We start from the raw sequence: 22,190 nt of genomic DNA, 5'->3' as shown, positions 1-22,190 counted from the left end.
GGAACGTCCCACCGCGAACCCCCTGGGCTGGATATGTTCGTGTTCACGTGAAGATGGATTTAGTGTACGGTCTCGTGTGGCTGCTGACAGTCCTCCTCGAGGGGATCTCCGGCCAAGGCGTATACGGTGAGTGGCATCGCGGCGCCGTGGTGACCTTGTGATTCTTAGGCAAGAGAGGCAGCTGAGCTCAGACGCGGGGCTCGCGCCGTGCCGGGGCCCCTCCCGGCGTGGCGTTTGATTTACACTTCATCACGTTACCGGGAGCGGCAGACGCGGGCTCCGGCGGTCTTTGATTTAATAATGGTTCGGCTCCTTGCGGGCTGCGGCGTCCGAACCGCTGTTTTCCCCTGGAAGGAACCTTCGAATGTGACCCCCGCAAATCTCCCCACCCCTCACACGCGGGCACACACACGCACACTCACATGCACACCCGCCCCCTCCACCTCTCCACCTTCCTTTTTCTGTGGATGCCTACATGACTTGATTTTCCGGCTCAGGAAGTGCGGTGACAGTTGAGTTGCATTCTGCACCAGCCGTTGCCATGAGCACTGACTTGGGGGGGGGGATAGCAAGCAAGATTCTCGCTGCCAGACGCAGTTGAGCGACGTGTTTGTGTGAATGGATGAGCAAACGCGTGAATGAACGGACCAAGTCCGCGTCGGGGCGGGACACCAGCTCCCTGCAGAGGGAACTCGATCTCAGCTCTTCTCTAGAAAACCCAGATCCAGGAGGGTTAGGACGAAGACAGGGCTGAGCTTGTTAATTGGAAGGTTTTGAAGTCCTCAAAAGCAATTTCAGCTTCCTTTGCCTGTCAGCAGTGGCACTCTCGGCTTTCCGCTTTGACACACACACACACACACACACACACACACACACACACACGCGAGCTGAAATGGAAGTCGTCTTCTGGGATAAGCAGGTGGTAACTCCCCCCACCCCTCCAATAAAAGAACTTTTGGATTCTCAAGGTGCGGTGCTGAGGTTGACGTTGAGTATCAGGACTCCACCTGCAGCGGGTCTTCACATGTCCCTGGGATGTGTGCTGGAAATCCAGCCCATCTTGCCTTCGGTCTCCCTCTGGGATTTGGGCCCCAACACTGCAAGGCTAGGTCGGTGGCTGCCCCAGAGCCCAAAGTCGTGTGTGTCTGTGGAAGTGTGAGAGCTTTCCCTGCAGATCCTAGAAGTGACGGCGGGGTGATCGCTGGTGCCCAGGGACCTCGCGTTCTCCAACTCTCTGGGAACGTGCAGCGCGCTCTGGGCGGATAGTTGGAGAGTAAAAGCAGGTGCTTGGATTCAGCCTTTATCTTACCATGTTGGATCCGGGGCTCAGCTGTGCTGGGTGAAAGGCGGCTGGCCTCTCTGTCCCGCTGTCTGACCCTCTTCTTTCCTGTACCCGCCTTTCCTTGATCCAAGAAACCTCTGAGCACCTGGATTTCCCCTTTGCCCACCCTCGCCTTCCCAAATGAAAGGCAACTCAACTCATCTGGCCGCCGCAGGGGCTGGAACAGCGGGTGTGTGTGTGTGTGTGTGTGTGTGTGTGTGTGTGTGTGTGTGTATGGGTGCTGGAGTGCGAAAGAGAGATGCAGAGTCTCCTCAAAGCTTGACTGAAGGAAAGCAGGAGGCGGAGCCTGCGGACAGCAGGGATTCACTTAGTGCTCTTGTAACTCTGCGCCTGGACGCCCATCTCTCCCGAACAGCTGAGAGGAATTCATTCATTCTAGGGATGGGGATAGCTGAGATCATTCTTAAATGGCTGTTGCTCAGGCTGGGACAGGGAATTCCTCCGGTTCCAAGTTCAACTTTGCATTTTTTTCTCATTGGTTCAGATCCTCGTAGTTGAAAGATCTTCTGTCTTGCACCTTACATTGTGTGAGTGTCTGTGTGCACGCATGTGCCCAAGTGCAAACATGGGCATGCAGAGGGCTGAAGAAAAGTGAGAAGCATCGGGAGGTGGATGGAATACTGGATCTGTAAGGACTGAAAAAGGATGGTTCCGTTTTCCCGTCCCTTTGGTCAAGCAGATTATATTTGTCTTGCCGAGTCTCCTGTTGGGTAGTAGAAAAGGGCAAAGTCTAACCGTGTAAATAAATAGGAATCAATGGCCTGTGTCACTTATCAATAGGAGAGAGGGCTGAGCAGGTCATCAGGATGAGGATAGTTGTCTTTCTTTTGTTTTCTTTTCCTGTTGATGTGGTTATTAATCATTTAGCCAGGAGTAGAACTGGATTTGTGTGAAAAGTATTAATCATCATCTCTGGCTCCAATAAATGTCAGTTATTCGGTGGGTGAAATATATATAAATATATAAATATAAATGTATGTAAATACTATATATCATCACAAGTCTATTTTACATATCACAGGAGTTAGTTTTCACTGTGGCTGCCAATCTTCAGCACCAGCATCAACCTGGAACTTGTGGGAAAGTGCACATCCTGGGAACCTCTCCCAGATGTTCTGAATCAGAAACTCAAAAGTGTGGGTCCCTGTGATGGATCCCTTCCATCACCTGGGTGATGATTACATGCAGTGCACAGGGGAAGCTGAGAGCCAGGCACCTGGACTTGCATGTTTGTTGCCTTGCCTCATGGCTTTTCTTAACTTAAAGCAGTTTCTTTTATTTTTATTTGTCGAATAATTTATAGAATCTTTTTATTTAGTTAAAATTTGCAGTTGCAGAGGACCTAGATATGAGATTTAGTGTAAGGTTATGAAGTGTTTTTTGAATATTTTACACGAAGGTCTTCGAAATGGATTAATTGAAAAGGCTGAAAGTTTTAAAGAGAAATTTCAAAAACCTAGATGGTAATTTGCCTAGCATAAAGGTCTATGTCTCTATGCCTCTTTATTTCATGTATTCACAGGAAGTATAACCATTCATACTACAAACAAAAATTTATTTTTTAACATTATGTTCCAGTGACTTATGCCCAAGAGGAAATGGAAAGCATTTACTATGCACCCCAGGAAACCTCTTTACTCTGCTATTTCCTGGATGAAAAACTTTGAGGAAAAAAATTAGATGTAAAATTTTAGTAAGTTGAAAATACTTGATTGTAGGTTTATGTTGTCTTGAGTTATGTTCTCTTCATCCCACTACCCTCAGTTATTTTTATTTTATTTTTTTGGTTTCTGTCTCTCTATATAGTTGTGACTGACCTGGAACTCACTATGTAGCCCAGGTTGGTCTCGAACTCACAGCGATCCTCCTGCCTCAGCCTCTGGAGTGCTGGGATTACAGGCGTGCACCACCATGCCTGGCTCAACTATGCTCAGTGAGTCTGGCAACTAAGAGCAGTACTGAGGTTTCATAGTTTCTGTTACAGACCCAGGAATTTCTTGTCATTTATCTTCAGTTTTGCATAGAAAACTGTGTAGAAACTGACATTTAGATTTGGCATGGCAGTTGGGTAAAGGAGATTGTGCTCAAATTGCATGTGTCTCTGTCCTTCACAAATAATTCTGATGTCATTAGAGACATTTTTAATGTTCTGTTGTATATATTCCTTACATGTCTCATATCAGATGTGACATTAAAGAAATATAAATTATTTGAAAGCCCTTATAAAGAATTGCCAAAAACTCTTCACAAAACAGTAGCATGAGAAAGACACTTGATTTCTTCCAGGGACTCTTTTAATGGATAATATGTATTTGGAGATATTTATTTTTTAAAATTCATATTCTTAAAACGTAAATTTTCCCTTCTTGAATTTTTAAAGTTACTTGCATTAAAAATCTTTCCCCAAAATACATTTAGATTTTTAAAGTTTTGTTTGGATTTTCTCTTTGCCTAAACATTTATCACTGAAAACCAAAAAGGTATTAAGCAATGAATGAATATTTATCTACCTGGGCATTTTAATTTGGTATACTCACATTGCATTAAGTTTAGGGTAATTAATTAGTCCTAGCATGGAGGTCGGAATGTAAACTCCAGCTGTTTATAAACATTTTGAAATATCTAGAGCTGGGATCTGAAGCATTTTCCTGGATTTAGAAGTTTTCTTTGCAAGTGTTAGTGAATTGCTTGAGCTATTAGGTTGTGTTTTTTAGAGATACAGTTAATACTGACTTAATATTAGAATCATACCTCCTGTGCACTTCTCAGTTGATTTGATTAAAAATAAAAAAACAGGACAACTACTCTGTTGTCTCACACTGTAATTTTACTTCTGGTCATCGTGACCCAAATTTCAAAGGAGGTTAATAAAAATCTCATGATTTTTATTATCTGATCACTATTGTAAATGAAAAGCAAAATAAAACTCCCTATCAGGTTAGCTTTACTGGGAACCAACTCAAACAATGACTTGCTTCCCGGAAGTAGTTAATTCTCTGTCCAAAAGAGCTTCCAGGATGTGTAAGATGTAATAGGCTAAGTTAATCAAACACATGTTTGGCATTTCAGCAAGCTATATTAGATCAAATCAGGTAATATCAGTAAATCTCATGTAATTTAAGCATGACGCCCTGCACAGAAGGTGGGTAGAAATGACTTGGAGGACTTGAGAGAGAGATAAGTCAGACAGGAGGTCACAGTATGAAATTTCAGACTGTCAGCGTGTTGTACCTGGTGGAAGGACCCAAAGGAAGAAGGCTGCAATGGAGTCAGCACACTGTTGTAGGCCGTCTCCTCCTCATACTTTGGGAAATCTTGCATGAGTTGGGCTCCAACTAAAAAATTCCACATATCCCAGTCTGACGTGGATATCAAGCTGTAGAGTCTGTGCACTTTGGAAGCTAAAGTTGTACTCTCAGCTCAGGGTTAAATTGGGGAAAGCCTTCTCTGGTCTCCTTACAGAGTATTTTGGAAGGGTAAGCAGTGCATTGTATTGGATGTATTTCAAGTATGAATAGGTGAACATGTTTAGCTTCATTATAATTGCTATTAACTGAATAGTCCCACAAAATAAAATTTCATATTTTTGCTTCGATGACTGTAATGCAAATATATTACATGCTGACTGAATAAATGATTCTATTCATAGAAAATGGAACACTGTTTGGATTTCCAAATCCAATTAATAAAATTTTGACCTTATAAAATCATAGAGTTGTGAGAAGAGACTTTAAGATATCATTAAATCATTTCACCATTTTAAGATACTCGTTCCTCCATCAATCATGTCAGGCAATTGGAGGTACTCTATTTGTGGAATTTCTTTTTTTTTTTCTTCAGAGTCCAAGCACAGTCATTGAATGAATATGTTTTTTCCCTTTCTTTTTTTTTCAAATTACTAAAACTCTTATGCTTCATTATTGAGCCATACCCTTGACTATTTTCTGTTTTATACCAGTATAATTGCATTTTCTTTTGTGACTATACTACCTGGCGCTGATCTAATGTAACCTTTTAATGTTAGTTTCTTACTATTTTTCCAAGTCATGATACCATTACTAATCTTACATTCCTGACTGTAATCTTATATTTCCTTTCCTGTTAATGTCACTGATTAAATTAAGAATGATTCCTCTTTCCTAATCCAAATCATGTGTTCCCTAGGAGTTTACAATCACAGAAGAGGAGTGAACTCTTATATAAGTCTTTGGCTTATCACACAGATACAGCAGATTTATCATTTAAATATGTATCATGGTAAGATGAAAGATACTGTATTAAACATTACCATGTAACTTTTTCTTTCTTTTAGTATGTATCTCTATAACATTGTATAAAAGTAGGTGTCAGTTTCTTACTATTATTCATAGTCAGATCTATATTAAGGACGTCATGTGGTAGCCAGATGGGGTCACATATGTGACATGTTGCCATATCTAGAATATTTTTTGTCTTGTTTTGTTGTAATGAGAATGTGGGAAATAAATAATTGAGTGATTCTGTGGCAAGGGAAACATGTGTCTGAAAGAGGTAGGGTTGATTCACAGCAAGATGTCCCAGAGTCCTAATGGATGGCACAGGAGGCAGATGATATCTGACAGAGGTGGAAAAAAATAGCTGTTAGAAAAAATGTGCCCGCTCCTTTAGTCATGACAAACAGCAGAGTCCTGTTTTATTTTGTGAAGGAATTGAAACATTGCTTGAGTGCATCACAGCAAAAGAGAAGAGTCTCTGGCTGAAAGACCTCTTCAGGGAGATTTTTCTGGTCTCTTGAAGGGAAGTCTGAGGGAATACAGGTTCTTACAGAAAGCCTATGGTGGTGGGATAGACTTTTTTGTGTGCTGATTACTTGTATGATTTGGGGCTGTAGGTGGAAAAGTGGGCTTCGATGAAGCAATGGGAGATTCTGTCTGTAACTTCTGAGTAAAATTGTGAATTGGGTCCAGGCCTCTCTTCGGTGGACTTCTTAACTGAGGAGGAGGACAGGGCTCCTGTGAGTATCCTAAAAAGTAGAAAATTTCCCAGGAGGACGTGCTACTTTTCAGAAATTGTGACCAGAGGGAATTCTATGTAGATTTATGTTAAGTTCAGGTACCTTGAGTAAACAAATTAACGTAGGAGTTGTATGCTTAATTCTAGTAGCTGTGTAATAAGGGTTATAAACTCAAAGATAAATGTGGAGATAAAACCAAGTGGAAAGATAAATCAAACAAGTCTCTATGAGAAAGAAATTTGTGCCTAGGTGAGAGAGAGCTTGAAAGCACAGGGATATTGTGAGCTGGGCCTTGAAAACGGGTTGATATCATGCAGTCAAAGACTGAAGAAATGCATAGCTACATAAAAATCCCAGCTGGAGAGTTCCTGGTGCAGAAGGCAAAAGAACCCTGACATAAGTCACAGAGCCTAAGCAATTGCTTCAGAGTTCACCTCAGCTAGAAACAGATATCTGTCCTTTAACAAAACGGTGTTTTCATCTGAGATGTGAGTGTAGATATGCCAAAGATTTCACAGTGTGCTACTCTGGAACTTGCTCACATATACTGTCCACCAAGATTCCGAGTCGGTGTGTTCATATGAAGCCAGCTGTTCTTCCGAAGATAGGACAAGTATGCCACAGGTTCCTGGATACTCAGGCCTGCCAGGATCTAGACACACTTGGAAAGCTTGGAATCTATGTAGTAGTGCCTTTTGGAGTTAAAGTCAAAGACTTTTCAAAACCTTTTTACAATGTGAAAAAGAAGTGCTGCTCAGGAGCAGCTGACTCTGGGCCCAGAATGACTTAAAGCATCACGTTGTTGTTTACAAATGTGCAGCCACTGAGATGAATGCACTGCCCCCATGGGAAGACAGGTGTGGACTTTCTTATTGGTTTTCATTTCTGTGCACAGCGGCCTGGTGCAGTGAGAAGCTGTTGGGTGAGCTGGGCTTTCTTCTTGTTGAGCTGCACATTCACTGTGTGACCTCGGGCAAAGCACTTAATCTCTCTCCCTCAGTTTTCATATCTAGTGCACTGTTACGGGAATGGGAAGACATACAGGAAACATGTAAATAGCAGCAGTGTTTTACCATAAAGTGTGGTTGCATTTTAAAATCGGGGATAGAGGAAGGCATGGAGAATTTCCTTCCTCTTTGTAAAAAACGGTGTTAAGTTGCTGCACCAATTGAGTCTCGTAATGGGATTGACACATAGTTTGTAGAATGGACTAAGGGCCTAGGAACTGATAAAGAGCAAGTTATATTTCTTTTCTGGAAAAATATGCAGTGTATCAGAATTCATGGTATCAGCAAAAAATAACTCAAGTGGTACACTTCTTAACGCTGTAAGTTATTTCAGGGTGTACATGAAGGTGCTCAGTGTCATGGTAGTTTGTATACACATGGAATGGGCGTTGCTCCTCAGACTAGTCTCCTGATCTTAACCCTTCCATCCCTTAACAGAGGCAGTCAGCAAGGAGCTGGAATCTCCTCATTTAAGAGCGTCAAAGAATACTAGTATGTCTTTTTTTTTTTCCTTTGATACTGAGGATTGAACTCGGGATCTTGCACTTGCCATGCAGGTGCGGTGCCACTGAACTAAATCCCCAGCAACGCTAGTATATCTTAAACCTGATGGCTGCAGGTAAATTTATAAGTATAGATGTGTGTTGAAATATATGTATAAATCTTATTTTTGTGCCAAGGAGCAAGAATATCTTTGGTATTCTCCATTTGTAGACTGACTGAAAAATAGTAGTATAAAAAAAATAATCCATTTAAGTAGAAAAAATTAAGGACATATTTGTAAATTGTTAATTTAAAAACACAAAATGAGGAAAAATAATTAACCAAGGCTATCACACATTTATAGTGTAACATCTTCTAATTTTGACCCCCAAATGGCCAGAAATTGCAGTTTTCCATGTACTCACCAAATCATTTAAAAAATTGTTAAATTAGAATTACCTGAAGATGCTCAGACCTTACTTCTTGTTAAACCACAATAGCAGTATACATAAGATGACATTTTTACACACAGTCTATTTTAATTATCTTTGGCAAAGGCTTTCTGTTTCTTGAGGATGGAGGATCACTTCCATGATCCATTTTCATCTTGATAAAAATGAGATCGCTGCAGTCAGGCACTGAATCAGGTCAGTCTCCTGAGTGTCAGACTTTCTATTAGTTGTATATCGGTGGGTCATACTGGTCAGTGCGTTTGTAATTAAATCAGAAGTACTCAGATCTGTAAACAGACAGCAAAATTCGCAGTTGGGAACATTGGCTTTGGTTTAACAAGTCACGTGGAGTGTATACAAACAATAGAGTGTGAAGTATGAGCGGATATCACTTCCAAGTAGTTTTAGAGTTCGTTTTCACCCTTACCTCAGAATTAGTGAAGATGTATGATCAGGAAGCAGTTAGGTTTTTGTCTTGTTACTGAACTTGTTCTTTTTGTGACTTACTCCACTGTTATGAGTCTCCTTCATCTTTTGAGTCACATTTTTATTCATATTTAACATTGATCTGTACCATCTTTTGATTTCCTTGAAACAGAACTACTATATTTATTTTGTAGATTTTTTAGTCTTAGTTCACAATTAACAACAGCTCAATCTTTGATTCATATATTTCTTTTTGCGTGGATTCATTCAAATTAGCTTGTGGAAGGAGGTGCAGCTGTCTTGAGACCGTTGAAGGTTAGCAGCTACACTATGGCCTGAAATAATCTGCCTATTTTCTGATTTCCTATATCTCGATTATCACATCTTTGCAACTGCAGTAGCTGGATTGAAAGTAGCTTTCTAACTATTCACTGTAATTTTGCTCTCAAAGTCTATTATCCTTATAATTCTAGATAATATTTCACAAAACATTTATCTGTTGTCATTGAAACATACTATGCTTTAGCTTTCTGAGCTGATTGATGGAAAGATGCCCTTTGACAACTTCGTGTTTAGTATGAAGAGGTCTAAAGAAGAAACACATACAAACACAAACACTCGTACATTACATTTGATATGTATATATCCTCAATATATTCATGAACGTAAATCTAGTAACTATACGAGTATACATGGTGAGTGTGCATGCCTTCATGGAGTGTGTCATATGGAATGGTAGTTGATATTTATTTAGGTTAAGCTCAAAGAACCAAGTAGACTTCCCTTTTGCCCTGCAAAACTGACACTGATTCCTGTAGGCAGCAGGGTACACAGTCTCTTGTTTTGCTTCCATTTTGTTTTTGAGTATATTTTGTGATACGTTCTTGTTCATGACTTTAAAACATTGCCATTAGAAACTTAAATTCCTTCTTGCCTTCCTTTTTTATAGTTGACAGATGAGAAATCTTTCTTAGCTGCACAGCAATACACATGTAGTTTATTTTACCTTCAGGGTAGTGATATATACACTTGAAACCCAGCGTCTCTTCTGCACACCGGGGTCCATCACTGCTGTGTTATTAGTCAGGCCTTCATAGTGGTCTTTTTTTGTCTTAAGTAAGTTTTAGTATATGAAAGATATCTCTATAGCCAGGTGCATTCAAAAGTACATATAAAACCAACCTAAGTGGGGAGTTATTTTCAATCTTTTTCCATTTTGTACTGAAAATTATTTTAACATAGGATATAGTGATTTTTAATAAAACAATTGCCATTTATCAAGAGCCTACTATGTGCTTAATCTTATATTGGAAGCTTTATATGCCTGAAACCACACTCTATACTTTGATTTAGGTAGATTAGAAATCTGAAACTCATAGAGTGTAAAAGCTACCGTATAGTTGCTGTGGCTAAATGCAGAGCCGCATATAATGTGTATGTAAAAGTGAGTATTTGTACATATTCTTATGTGTATTGTTAAAATTATATTCAATGTATGTGAGTGATTGTACTTATTGTGATTAAAACCAGCAGGTTATCTACCTCACATGGTACTGTGCATGAAACTTATCAAACAATGTATGGCTGAAATATAACTAGGACGACACATTTTAGCTTCTTGCTTCACAAATATGTGTATGTGTGTGTGTGTGTGTAGCTAATGTCAGCACTTTATACCATACAATTTTAAAATTTAAAGTAGAAAGATTTGATTAATATTTTTTACCTTTTTAGCTTTGAAATAGGTATTATAAATACTGAAGACTCTCTTTGGAGTAATTTATTTTTGAACTAATGTGATAGTGTGAATGTATTCACAATTAGTAAACCATAAAAAGGAAGAAATGGCTCTACTGTACATTTTGTGGAAATGCAGTGGTTTCATTCCTTTATGTAAAATGAGGTGCCACTTTATTTTCCCCCAGGCTGATTAACAGTCACTGGCCTTAGAAAGACGGATAGTTCCGTCTCATATTTGGCCTAGTTTTTGGCCTTGAGCTCCCTCTGGGTATTGCTTGAACATTTTTTTTTTTTTTTGTACAGAGTTAACTGAGGAGACCGTATTAGTGGATTACTTTTCTTGAAGATCTTGCTTTGCTTAAGAGGACAGTTGATTGCAGGATCTTCCCTTCTCTTAGCTGCCAGTGAGTTCCTCAAACCTCAAAGCTTACAAATGAGTGTAGCTCAGTGATTTGTGTTAGACATTTAGCTACAGCATTTGTGACTATAAAAGTCATTTTTTCCTATGCTGTTTGAATGCAGTTATTGTGTCGTATAGTATAACCCTGTACCATTCTGGCAATTGTGTGATTGATACAGAAACTGCTTCGATAGGAAACCATTTCAAGAGAGAACAGGAAAGGTATTATATTCCACTGTAGTGCCATGCATTTCTAAGCAGCTGATGTTTTCTTTAACTGATATCCACCCCCAAATTTTCATAGGCAATTGAGCCCTTGGAAGTTTAACTCTTCATTTAGTCTGTCCACAAGAGCGGTGCGAAATCTTTTTACATGGGGATTAATTAATTCTCTGCTTTACTGTGCTGATATTGTATTTTAAAGCCAGATCTTTATTTTAAAAAACATGGAAAAGCATGGGTTTTATTAATTACTTCTCTAAATACTCACTTCTCAATACCTGGTATACTCAAAACTAGTAGGAGATGATTTTTTTCCAAGCTGAGAGTTGTGATATATTGTGATGTTGTGTGAGCCTTGTGTGTTTTGTAAGCAAATATTTCAAGTTAAACTGCAAGCTTCTGTAGAGGAAGAGAATAAAAGATGATTCAAAATCCAAATTCAGAAGAGTTTCATAGGTTTTATGTTGTTACTACTTTACTCGTTTAATGCTAAATTTGGGAGTCCTTATGGAATGTGATGCACCAGTTTTTTATGTCTTTCCACTTCCAATTTTTGCATTTTATGATACCATAGAAACATGGTCTGTTTTGAGTGAGATGGATAATGACTTAATCATTGAGATATAAAATTATCTGCTTACAGTTTAAGTGCATCTATATGTTATGAATTATTTGATTGAATACTATATAAATAATTAATAATTTAATAAGTGTCTATAAAAGCTTTAATAGATGTTCCTAAAAATAAAAAGATGAAATATGAAGCTGCAAATGCCATTTAAATGTTTAGCTGTGACAAAAGTTAAAGTCTAGATTTTCTTAAATATTATTCAGAATTTGATCTAAGAATATTTTCTGGTGGCTTAACTTTTTACTACTATTCATTCATTTTACATCTTCTCCCAAAAATTACTATGAAATTTTTAGATGTTTGCAAATTATTAACAGAAGACCCAGCCTTTCGAGACATGAGAAGTTTTGGTAAAGCGAATACTGAAAAATAGTAAGGCAGACTTCTAAATACTATTGTGCTGTGTCCTTGGGATTGAACTTGCAACTGCGTGAGTACCAGCAGATGCATTGGCCTGGTCATAGTCTTAGCCCAGGTAAACAAAGAGAAGCAGCAGCAGAGATTGTGCAGCCAGCCAGATGTGTAGCTCAGTGGTAGAGTGCTCTCCTAGCATGGCCAAGGCTCCAGACCACAAAAACAAGCAAACAAAAAGATCAATTTCAATCATAGGGAAACCAAGGCTCCCAGATCATGGAATTGATAGAGTAGATTAAATAAGGCAGTACTTCTTACCTGAACATCATAGGTTGATTTTCTCAGGGAAGATTTATAGGTAAGTGGTTTATTAGGGACTGCCCCTAGAAAGAATACCTTTAAAAAGGGAAAGAGAGCCAGTGATTAGCAAAGAGAAAGGCCGACTTGGATTCAGGCAGTAGATTTCTAAGCTGAGATCCTGGGAAGCTAGGTTGGACCTTCAGAGATACTCTAAATAGAAGAAAGTTCCTTTGTAACCCCTTTTATACCACTCATTGGATAGAGGCTCCTCTGGAGACTAGGCACTGTCTCTGAGTGAGGCAGAGCCCTTTGGTTGAAGATAAAAATCTGGGGAGAAAGCTGTGAGCAGTCAACAGGTAACACGTTTGGATTTGGGGTCAGTCTATGGCTTTATGCAGAAATGTCTTTAATGAAGTTTCACATTTTCTATATTTTACCTCTTCCACTGCTTGTATTTGCTTACTCAGAGAGCTTATCTCATCTGAAAACTGGTTATCAGGAGTAAGCTTCTTTTCTTAGGGGTCTCATAAGAAGAAAGTTACTGTGATGAACTTCAGCCCCTGTTGTTTTGCTGATCTTGTACCAAAACTGCTGTGCATCCCTTTTTCTACTACCCTTACAGATTTTGCCTTACTTTCAGCTAGTGATTCTGATGAAATAGATACAGACCTTAATGGGACCAGCATCCTGATATGAAGCCCTTCTCAGGCCACAGTTGATGTTATTTGTCAATATTTTGGTCAGATGTCTGGGTGCCAGACGTCTTCTGTTTACATTGTGTATTAGGGATCTTTTCTCCTACAAACAAATTGAATGATCACTGCTGAAAAGGCACCTTGTTTTCCTGCTTGTCTTTTGTATAAGCGGTCTAAAGTAAATAGGTGACACCTGTCACAGTAGTTGGGAGACTTTTGCTGTTGCTGTTAGGGGAAGTGTTTTCATTCCAGAAATCAAGATATCCCAGCTATGTAGAGCTTAGAATTCTGCCATCAGGAGACACAGCTGCCTTAGATGGTTCACTGGAATGTAACAGGACCATGCACACTTTCAACTCTTAGTTCCTGGACCTTTGTATTCTACTTACTGGGGATGCAATTATGCATACTGGTCATTGTTTGGGGCTATACTATACCCTGGCATGGCATGCAGACCACTCAGGGTATCATACCCAAGCTGTTCTCTCATCTGCTTCTTCAAAAGACCATTCTAACATTCTGTCAGACCATCAGATTGGCAGAACATGACTTGATAGTATCAGTAGTTTCTATGATTATATTCCCATTGAGCCATCTCTTTTCTCTTCAGGGGATCTCTTTGTTTAGTAGAATATTATGAAATATCCTGTCTTTGTGGCTCATATATTCTGAAGAGTTTGCAGAAGCCCTGAAGGCAGGAAACAACCCATACCCAGAATACATGCGAATTTCTGCTATTCATTCATGTGCAAACAGAGCCCAGAATACTCAGTTGCTAATGAATGGTTGGTCAGTCTCCTTGTGGAGTGGTGCATCCAGGGTCTTTCTTTCTGGCATGTTGGGCATTTAGCAGCACCTAAATTGGCCTTGATACATGGAAGTCTTTATATTCACTGTATGTATAATAGCCATACTGTTACTATGGTTTCTTCCTTCTTATCCCCTCTAAACCCACATTAGGGTGGTGGAGGACAGGCTGACTAGTGCCAACTGGTCAGGTCATTCTATCTGCTTAGCTTCTGGCTTTATTCTTGATTACTGTTGCTCTGTAATCAGCCACTCCAGCTTAGTGGAATCGTACCACCTCATTAGCATAGTTATAAATTCTCTATCCCAGGAAGTCATACATGGCATGGTCAAGCGCCTTATGTTTGCATTATAATTTTGGGGCCCTCACCTTGGAAGACATGCAGGTGTAGGTCACCTTCAGTCCAGAGGGTGGGATTCTTTGGAGGCATCTCCACTCACATGTGTGATGGTGAACTGGCTGATGCTCGGGATCACTGCTGGGTTGATAGATAGAACACAGACACGTGGCACTCCATATGGACCCTGCTGTGGTTTATGTTTTTCTTTTAGGAAGGATCAGGTGTTCTGAGAGGGTGGAAGTCACATTCATCAACTGCATGGCACTGTTATTTGAAGCAGAGACAGTGGGAATATAGATCCCATCAATTGATGGGAATAGCATCAAGCTCACATTTAGGGAGAACTTGTGAAATCTGAGAAATCATTGCAGCCTTCCTTCTACTTGTGCTCATTTTCAAATGTACCATTTTCATCTAATTATGGATTGTTATAGGTTCTTGACCTTATGAATTGGCTGAAAGAACCTAGCTTATAATGAATATTTTTGGCAACATGTTCTAATAGCCTGTTTTCAGGCGCTCTGCCTAAACAAGGGTGCAGGAGTACTCCATAAACTGTTTTCAAATGATTTGTAATTCCCTATTGTGAACGGGCTTGCTCAAAAACTTTAGGTGTTTCCATCGTGATTTTCCTCTCAGGGCTTGCCATAAACCATCCAGTGTCTTGCCCCACTGAAGGTACTTCTGATATCACAGGGCTTGTGAGGTCACACTACTCTACCTGTAAGATTTTCTCAGTGAAACTTGTAAGTCTTTAACTGCCAAAGGCCTTTTGCCTCCTTCTATGGTACTTGGTGAAGAAGTTAGAGTAGCATTGCCAGGATTCATTTCCTGAATCCAGTGAGGCCTCCTAGGAATTGTACTCCCGTTTTATTCACACGGAATATGAGATGCAGTAATTTGTCTTTTTCTCTAGGTCTTAGACTCCTAAAATTTTCACTGATGAGTGTTTATTTTCCATCCTCTGGGCTCTTGAATCTTAGCAATATGTCTAACGTGGTATCTGCTGCTTTTTGCTTATCTTGATCACATTTTGGATGTTCCTGATAGAATGAAATGGAATGTTCTTTCGAATACCCACTAAGTTCAGCTTCTTTCAGGTTATATTGTGGCAGAAAACTGAAACGGTTGTTAGAGTCTTGGGTCAGGATGGTAGGTGTATCCTGCTATTCTGCCCTGAGTCAGTGAGAACTGTTTCTGGTTCCCTTTTGTGATAGATATAAACAAGGCCACATTTGCTAGATCAATTGCCAGGTACTGTTATTGCAGATGGCTAAGTTAGTTCAAAATTATAAGGCCATTGGGCAAGGCCGGGCCCTCGGCCTAGAAATCAGTTGAGGCACATTCATTGAAAGCTAACATTAAAAAGACAGAAACTACTACACTCACGTACTTCCCATTGGGATGAATAGCAGTGATTAATATTCTAAGTAGATCTCAGTCACCTTAATTGGGGACCAGGCCATCTCTAGCTGGCCCCTTCCTTGTGGGAAATCCACATACACTTGCTCTGTGACCAGTTTTCTCATTCAATCCCCATTCAGTATTACCTGGGCGACTGTACTTACAGTCTTATTGGTTGGTTATCGTTTTGCCCCACTTCACGCCCACCTTGTGATTTTCCATTGGATCTTATTAGTTGGCTATGGTTTTGTCCCACTTTGTACCCGCTTTACCTCATGGCTTCACCCCATAAAAAAACCCCTTCTGGTCCCTCTTCTGGATCTCTTAGACAGAAGCTTTCTTTCTGTCAATAAATGTTTCCTACTCTTTACCTCTGTTGTTCCTAGAATTCATTCTTCGGTTTTAGAGAACATGAACTTGTGTTTTGGATATCTAGCAGGTTGGGAGTTATAATATTTCCTTTGTTTGGTTTATTTTGCTTATTTGGGTTACTTGTTGCCCCATAACACTGTGACCTAACTGTGTGTTGCTCTGCTCTAGCAAAGATGGCACAAGTGGGTAAACCCTTGTAGTACGGCCCCACTTGGTAAAACCGTGTTAGTCTAGTTCAGCTTCCAGCGTCCAAATGATTGTTGCATCTTGAGACTGGTAAAAAAAACAACAGTATCTAAACTTACTGGAAGATAAGTTAGGCAGAACTCTGGAAGACATTGGCATAGGAAAAGACTTTATGAGCAAATCCTCAGTAGCATGGGAATGAGCAGAAAGAATCAACAACTGGGATCTCATCTTATTAAAAAGCTTCTGCACTGCAAAAGAAACCATCAACAGAACTGAGAGACAACCTACAGTGTGAGAAAAACTTTTTACCAGCTGCTCCTCGGACAAAGGACTATTATCTAAAATATATAAAAAACTCAAAGCAACCATCCCCCCAAATATAAAGACCCAATTCTAAAATGGGCATCTGAAATGAGCAGACATTTCTCAGACAAAGAAATAAAAGCAGAAAGTAAATATATGAAAAAATGCTCCACATTGCTGGTCATTCCAGAGGTGCAGATGAAAACAATACTGAGATTCCACCTCACCCCACAAAGAATGGCTGCTATCAAGAAATCACACAATAACAAATGTTGGCAGGGTTGTGGGGAGAAAGGAACCCTTCTCCGTTGTTGGTGGGAGTGCAGACTGGTGCAACCACTAATGGAAGTCAATATGTAGATACCTCAAAGAACTAGGATTAGAGGTTCCATTTGACCCAGCCATCCCTCTGTTGGGTATCTTTCCAAAAGAATTAAAAGAATCATACCACAGAGATATATGCACACCCATGTTTATAGCGGCACAGTTTGTAATAGCTAAAACTTGGAAGCAGCCCATCTGCCCATCAGTTGGAAACTGGATAAAGAAGATGTGGTTTTTCTATAAAATGGAATATTACTCAGCCATAAAGAATGAGAAAGTGGATTCATTCATAGGTAAATGGGTACATTTTGAGGATATACTCCTAAGTGAAATAAATAAGTCACACATATGCAAATACTGAATAGTTTCTCTGGTGTGAAAAACTAAAATAGTATTCAAGATCCTAATGGGACAATTAGCAATGTGAAATAGGAAGAAAAGGACCAAAGGTGTAGGGACAGTGAGAAGGATAGGGAAAGGGGAACAAGGGAAAAGGAAATAAATATGAGAAAATGTAAAAATGAAACTAAAGTGTTTGAAGGTGGGGATGGGAGGAGGGAGTGAAGGGAGGGTGGGGACAAGGGGAAAAAATGAGAACCAAGACCTGTCATGTAAAGGTACAAGATCCCAGCAATGAATGTAACTGTACTGTATACCTAGAATGTACCAATAAACTCAATTTAAAGAAAAAAAAAACAAAAAACAAAAAAGTGTCATTTGGCTTGCAGCGTCTGCCCCCTGTAGGTCTTTGAGGGTGTTACTGATTTCTGTCACTCCCGAATTAGTGTTTTTTGATTTGCTGTCTTGTCTGAAGGTGGGGCCGTAGGTAATTTAGAGAACCCCTCTGCCCTGTCTGTCACTAACAGCTGTGTAGCTTCTTGTGATAGTTGTGTCAACATTGTTGCCGGGTAATGTAGCTCCTGAGAGTGTTTGATGTTATTTAGGGATCCTCTTATCCCACCTCTGTCAGGGAGTCTAGTTCTGTAATGACATATCACATCGTCTCAGGTGTGTGGAGACCCTTGTCACTAATGGAGAAGTGATCAGCTGGTCTATTTTTTGGCATTAAGATAAAAAGGTAATCAGGGTCTTCCGCTATTTTTAGTCTTTAAAAAATATTCTGGGTCACTCTGTGATCACAATATATTGTTTACTTCCTTATCTAGAGGGCCCTGGTGCTAATGAAACAGTAATCAAAATCTATCCCTCATGTCACTGCCATAACCAGTAGCCTTGGTAATATTTAAAAGACGCTCCATTATCATACAGCATATTTCTACATATTGCCAATCGTGTTTTATTGCCAAACCATTTTTGCCGAATTTCATGGGTGGAAGCCCTAAACTGCCTATGACTGTGTCTGGAAAGTGGGTCTTTGAGGAGATTTGAGGTTTTAAGGCTGAGCGAGTCGCATAAGTCCAAAAGGACTTGTGTCCTTACGAGAGAAGGAGAGAGATAGGAGGAGAGCGTGACTTCAGAGGAAGATCATGGGATGATGCAACTAAAGAAAATAATTGAAAGTCAAGGAGGGGCGGCTTTCAAAGAAACCGGTCCTGCTGGCACTGTGACCAGGGACGTCCAGTCTCCACAGTTAGGAGAAAAAAATTTCTGTTATCGAAGCCACACAGTGTGGCATTTTTTCGTGATGACCTTGGCAGGCTAACACTGGGGTCAGTAATATAAAATGACTAAGAGCACGAGTCCATATCCCTTGTTGGTAATGAAATGCATTGTTTTCCATCTCCTGGTCTTACTACACATCTCTGTTTCACCTAGTAAAGAATGCCACTTACCCTAGCAATATTATTGTGGTATTTCTTGTGGTCCTTACCAGGGTGGTATTAAAGGTCCTACGTTAAAAACTGTCCTTTTTCCACTTTTATAAAGCCATCATCTTGACTCAGCACTCCCAGTTCAACACCTGCATACTCTTCCTGCTCCTGCTGCTTCTAATTGACCAACTCCACCTCTTCGAGAATAAGTTTTTCTTCTTCCAGGACCATCTTAGAGCCTTCATGGATGGGTTGTACTGCAACTTAACGCTGGTTGTCAATTTGACCACCAGCTCAGGATTTGGGCCTGGCATCTAAGTGGTGGAAAGCTGTTTTGCTTCGGTGAACTCTCAGTTATTTATGTTCCGTTCCTTGTTCATCCTGAGCCCTCACAGTCAGTACTATTATACTCGCTGGCTAGGTTCTCTGACACCTTTAAGCTGTTGTCACTTTCTTCTCTTTGCAAGCTCAGTGCTTTCCCTGCTGATTGTGATTTCCTCCTAGATATTTGCCTGTTTGCCAGAGGAGGAGGTGGTGGCCTTTTGTGTGCAGTCCGTGTGTAACTGGCCTTTTCTTCAAGCAAGGGGGAAGGAGAGCACTGGTCTCAAACAGTGAGGAGACTTCTGTGGGTACCCATAGTCCAGGGGAACCTGGTGATCAAGAATTTTGATGATATCAAACCAGATATTACTTTCCTAAATCTCAGTCTCTCTCTCTCTCTCTCTCTCTCTCTCTCTCTCTCTCTCTCCCCAATATAGGTTGTTCCTTTGATGTAGCAGACTTTCTAGGTGAATTCAACTGTATCCTGAACTTTTGCTCTTATAATTAATTTCTATATCTGGTCTTTTGGATTTTTAAAATCTCTGTGTTTTTGCAGCAATGTAACGAGTAGATTTCAGGTTTCTTTCTCAAATACTATATGCATACCCTCCAGGAATAGGCATCTAATTTTGTGGGGCTTGTAATCATTGCTTCCTCAACCTCTCAGGCACCCGAGACACTGTATATACACTTGTCTGGTGCATTGTCCCCGTGGACCTAGGGAAGACAGAATTACACAGAACTCACCCATTTTGGGCGTAGACCTCAGCAAAGTCAAAGCACAGAACTGTTGCTTTCACAATATTTCCTTGACGGATGAAGTCTTTTCTGGGAAATTCATGGCTACTCTCCATGCTTGTCTCTTGAGTCTCTTGTGTTCCGTTAAAAAAAGATTTTTATGTTTTAGAGAACTTTACGTGTGGCAGTTTCAGTCGCTCTCAGGGTAGTAATTATTTTCTGTCCTTCCAGGCTTGTACTGGACAGTGATGCTCCATTAGAACAGCGCTCATGCCCCCCACCAGTGGCTCCGTGGATTGGGTTTTGGAAGTTAGAGTGGTGACAGGAGAAAGAGGACTTTTCCAGGAGTCCCTGCTCCTCTTCAGACTAAATCTGGCTCAGACTTCAAGCTGCTTCTTGGCACGATGATAGCTTGGGTCCACGTGACATTTCTACAGACTCTGAAATCATGATTTCTGAATTTGAGTTATAACCCTTCTTAACTTACCTAACATCTGTTTACCTGGTTTGTTGTTGTTTTACGGCTCTTGTTTGATTTCAGGAAATATTTATGTAATCCTGAAACAATTTTAGTGTCATTCTATAATTTTCTTATATGTAAATACAAGTTTAATTTATAAAGCCTATATAAAATTTTATTCATAGGAATACTAGCTGAGAGGAATATTGGCCACATTTAAGTGTTCTGTAAATAACCTTTCTTATTCCAAATGAATTTGAAATGTTCCAATAGTATTTTATTCTAATAGACAACAACACAATTTTCTAGAGATAAATCCATTTTCTGGATAATGCTTTTCTATATCTTTTACTAGTTCTTCCTCTTCTCCTTAATCATCAAAGATTCCTGAGCTCTGTCCCTGTCCCTCTTTTAATCTCAGGGCACCATCTTGCTGGAGGCAATGTAAATGCTGTATCTGTCTAATGACTTTCAAAATTGGACTTTGTATTAGGTGTTTCTTCTCAGTTCCAGACCAATATGTGTAACTGCCTCATTCACGTTTCCACTGAGTGTTCTCAAAGGCATCAAAATTAATATGTCAAAAACCAGAGTCTTTTCTCCTAAATCTTTCTCTATATCCTTTCCTTTCTCATAAAAAATCCCTCAGGGCTACATGGTTGGACCATCATTTACCTAGAGGTCATGCTGGACACTGCCCTCTCTGTAATGCCCCTAAAACCAGCCCATTACTTTTAGATCAGGCCTGGAAAACAGGCCTCAGATATACCATTGCTGCTACTTTGGTTTATGCTATCTTTATATTTTGACTCTGTGAATATAGGAATCTCTGAGATAGTCTCTCCAAATCCTACTTGAAAAACCCTCCATATATACACCCATGGATCAAGCCCACATGATTTTACAGATCATGTCACTTCTCTGGCTTTTAAACCTATGGAATGGTTTTTCATTCTTGTGAAGATAACTTTCAAATTCTGTCATTCCCATGCATTTGAGATATGACTCCTTTCTGCCTCTTCAGCCTCATCTCAGATTGAGTCTCCATTTTTTAAGCATTGTTCTGAAGACACATCAAAGCTACAAGGCCTTTCTTGCTCAGAATCTGTGTACTTCCCTGTCCCTTGCTCTGAGATTTTTTTGCTCTGTATTACCAGGGTTCTGCAGAGGAAAACCAATAAAGAAAGTATGTGTGCGTGCGTGCGTGCGTGCGTGCGTGTGTGTGTGTGTAAATAAGAAACTGGCTCATGCAGTTGTAGAAGTCAACTAGTCCTAAGATTTTGAGGTGGTAAGGTGGAGACCAAGGAGAGTTGATGATGTGCTTCTAGTCAGAGGCCAGCATGCTACAGGCTTGCAAAGAGCTCTTATTGAAGCCTGAATAAAAACAATGGCCTGGGGAAAAAACAGTGGCCTGGCTCAAAGACAGATGAAGGAGAGGAATTCTCTTATGTATAAGACACTCGTCCTTTTGTTGTATTAAAGCCTTCAGTTAACTGGGTAAGGCCTGTCTTAATCATCTTGTCAATGGAACACGATTCCTGATACCTGCAATTTAAAGGAGGAGAGCTTTATTTGGTTCAATTTCCAGTGGGTTCAATCCAAAGGTAGCTCACTCTAAGGCACAGTGGCATGGCCAGCGAGCAGGGCAGAGGAGCTGCTTCACCCATGGCAGCCAGGACACAGAGAGGAAAGGGAGGAGCAGGAGAGGAGAACCTACCCTTCCGGGCCCGCCTTCTGTGGCCAGCCTCCTCCGATTGGGCCGCACCTGCCAGCAGCCCATCTAAGGTGCTCAGCTCATCAATAGATGACATTATTGATCAGTAAAGCACCCCATTTTAAAGTAAATCCACTGTTAATCCTTTCAGTTTTCTATACTCCATGACTGAGTACTTCTCACAGTATTTTTTATGTATCTGAGAAATAATTTGTTCGTTGTGTATCTTTTCCACCATCTCTCCTTAGAGCACTTAGCCTAGAACAATACATCTACTTGTTGATTGCATAGGTACTGAACATACTCTTGTTTGATGATAAACTTTGAAGAAGTCATTAAAGCCTTAAAAAAATAGAAGTACTATATAAAAGTTTTCTGGTATAACTCTTTTCTGTCTCAT

The 22,190-nt window shown here is 40.2% G+C and overlaps 1 protein-coding gene across 2 annotated transcripts in view; it reads left to right on the top strand.

Moving 5' to 3' along the window:
- Positions 1-14: 14 nt before the first annotated feature.
- The window catches only part of Mdga2 (MAM domain containing glycosylphosphatidylinositol anchor 2), a 736,020-nt gene continuing 713,844 nt past the window's right edge, over positions 15-22,190 (top strand). For both annotated transcript variants that reach the window (XR_781932.3, XM_010632607.3), the window contains exon 1: positions 15-126. Coding sequence is in view for 1 of the 2 variants with exons in the window: in XM_010632607.3 (XP_010630909.1) it covers positions 54-126 (73 nt within the window). In the remaining variant the exon portion in view is untranslated. The remainder of the gene's footprint in view (positions 127-22,190) is intronic.

This window comes from Fukomys damarensis, unplaced genomic scaffold (genome assembly GCF_012274545.1).
Source record: "Fukomys damarensis isolate Sample0158 unplaced genomic scaffold, DMR_v1.0_HiC HiC_scaffold_17, whole genome shotgun sequence".
NCBI classification, from domain to species: Eukaryota; Metazoa; Chordata; class Mammalia; order Rodentia; family Bathyergidae; genus Fukomys; species Fukomys damarensis.
This window is presented reverse-complemented; position numbering and strand designations above follow the sequence as displayed.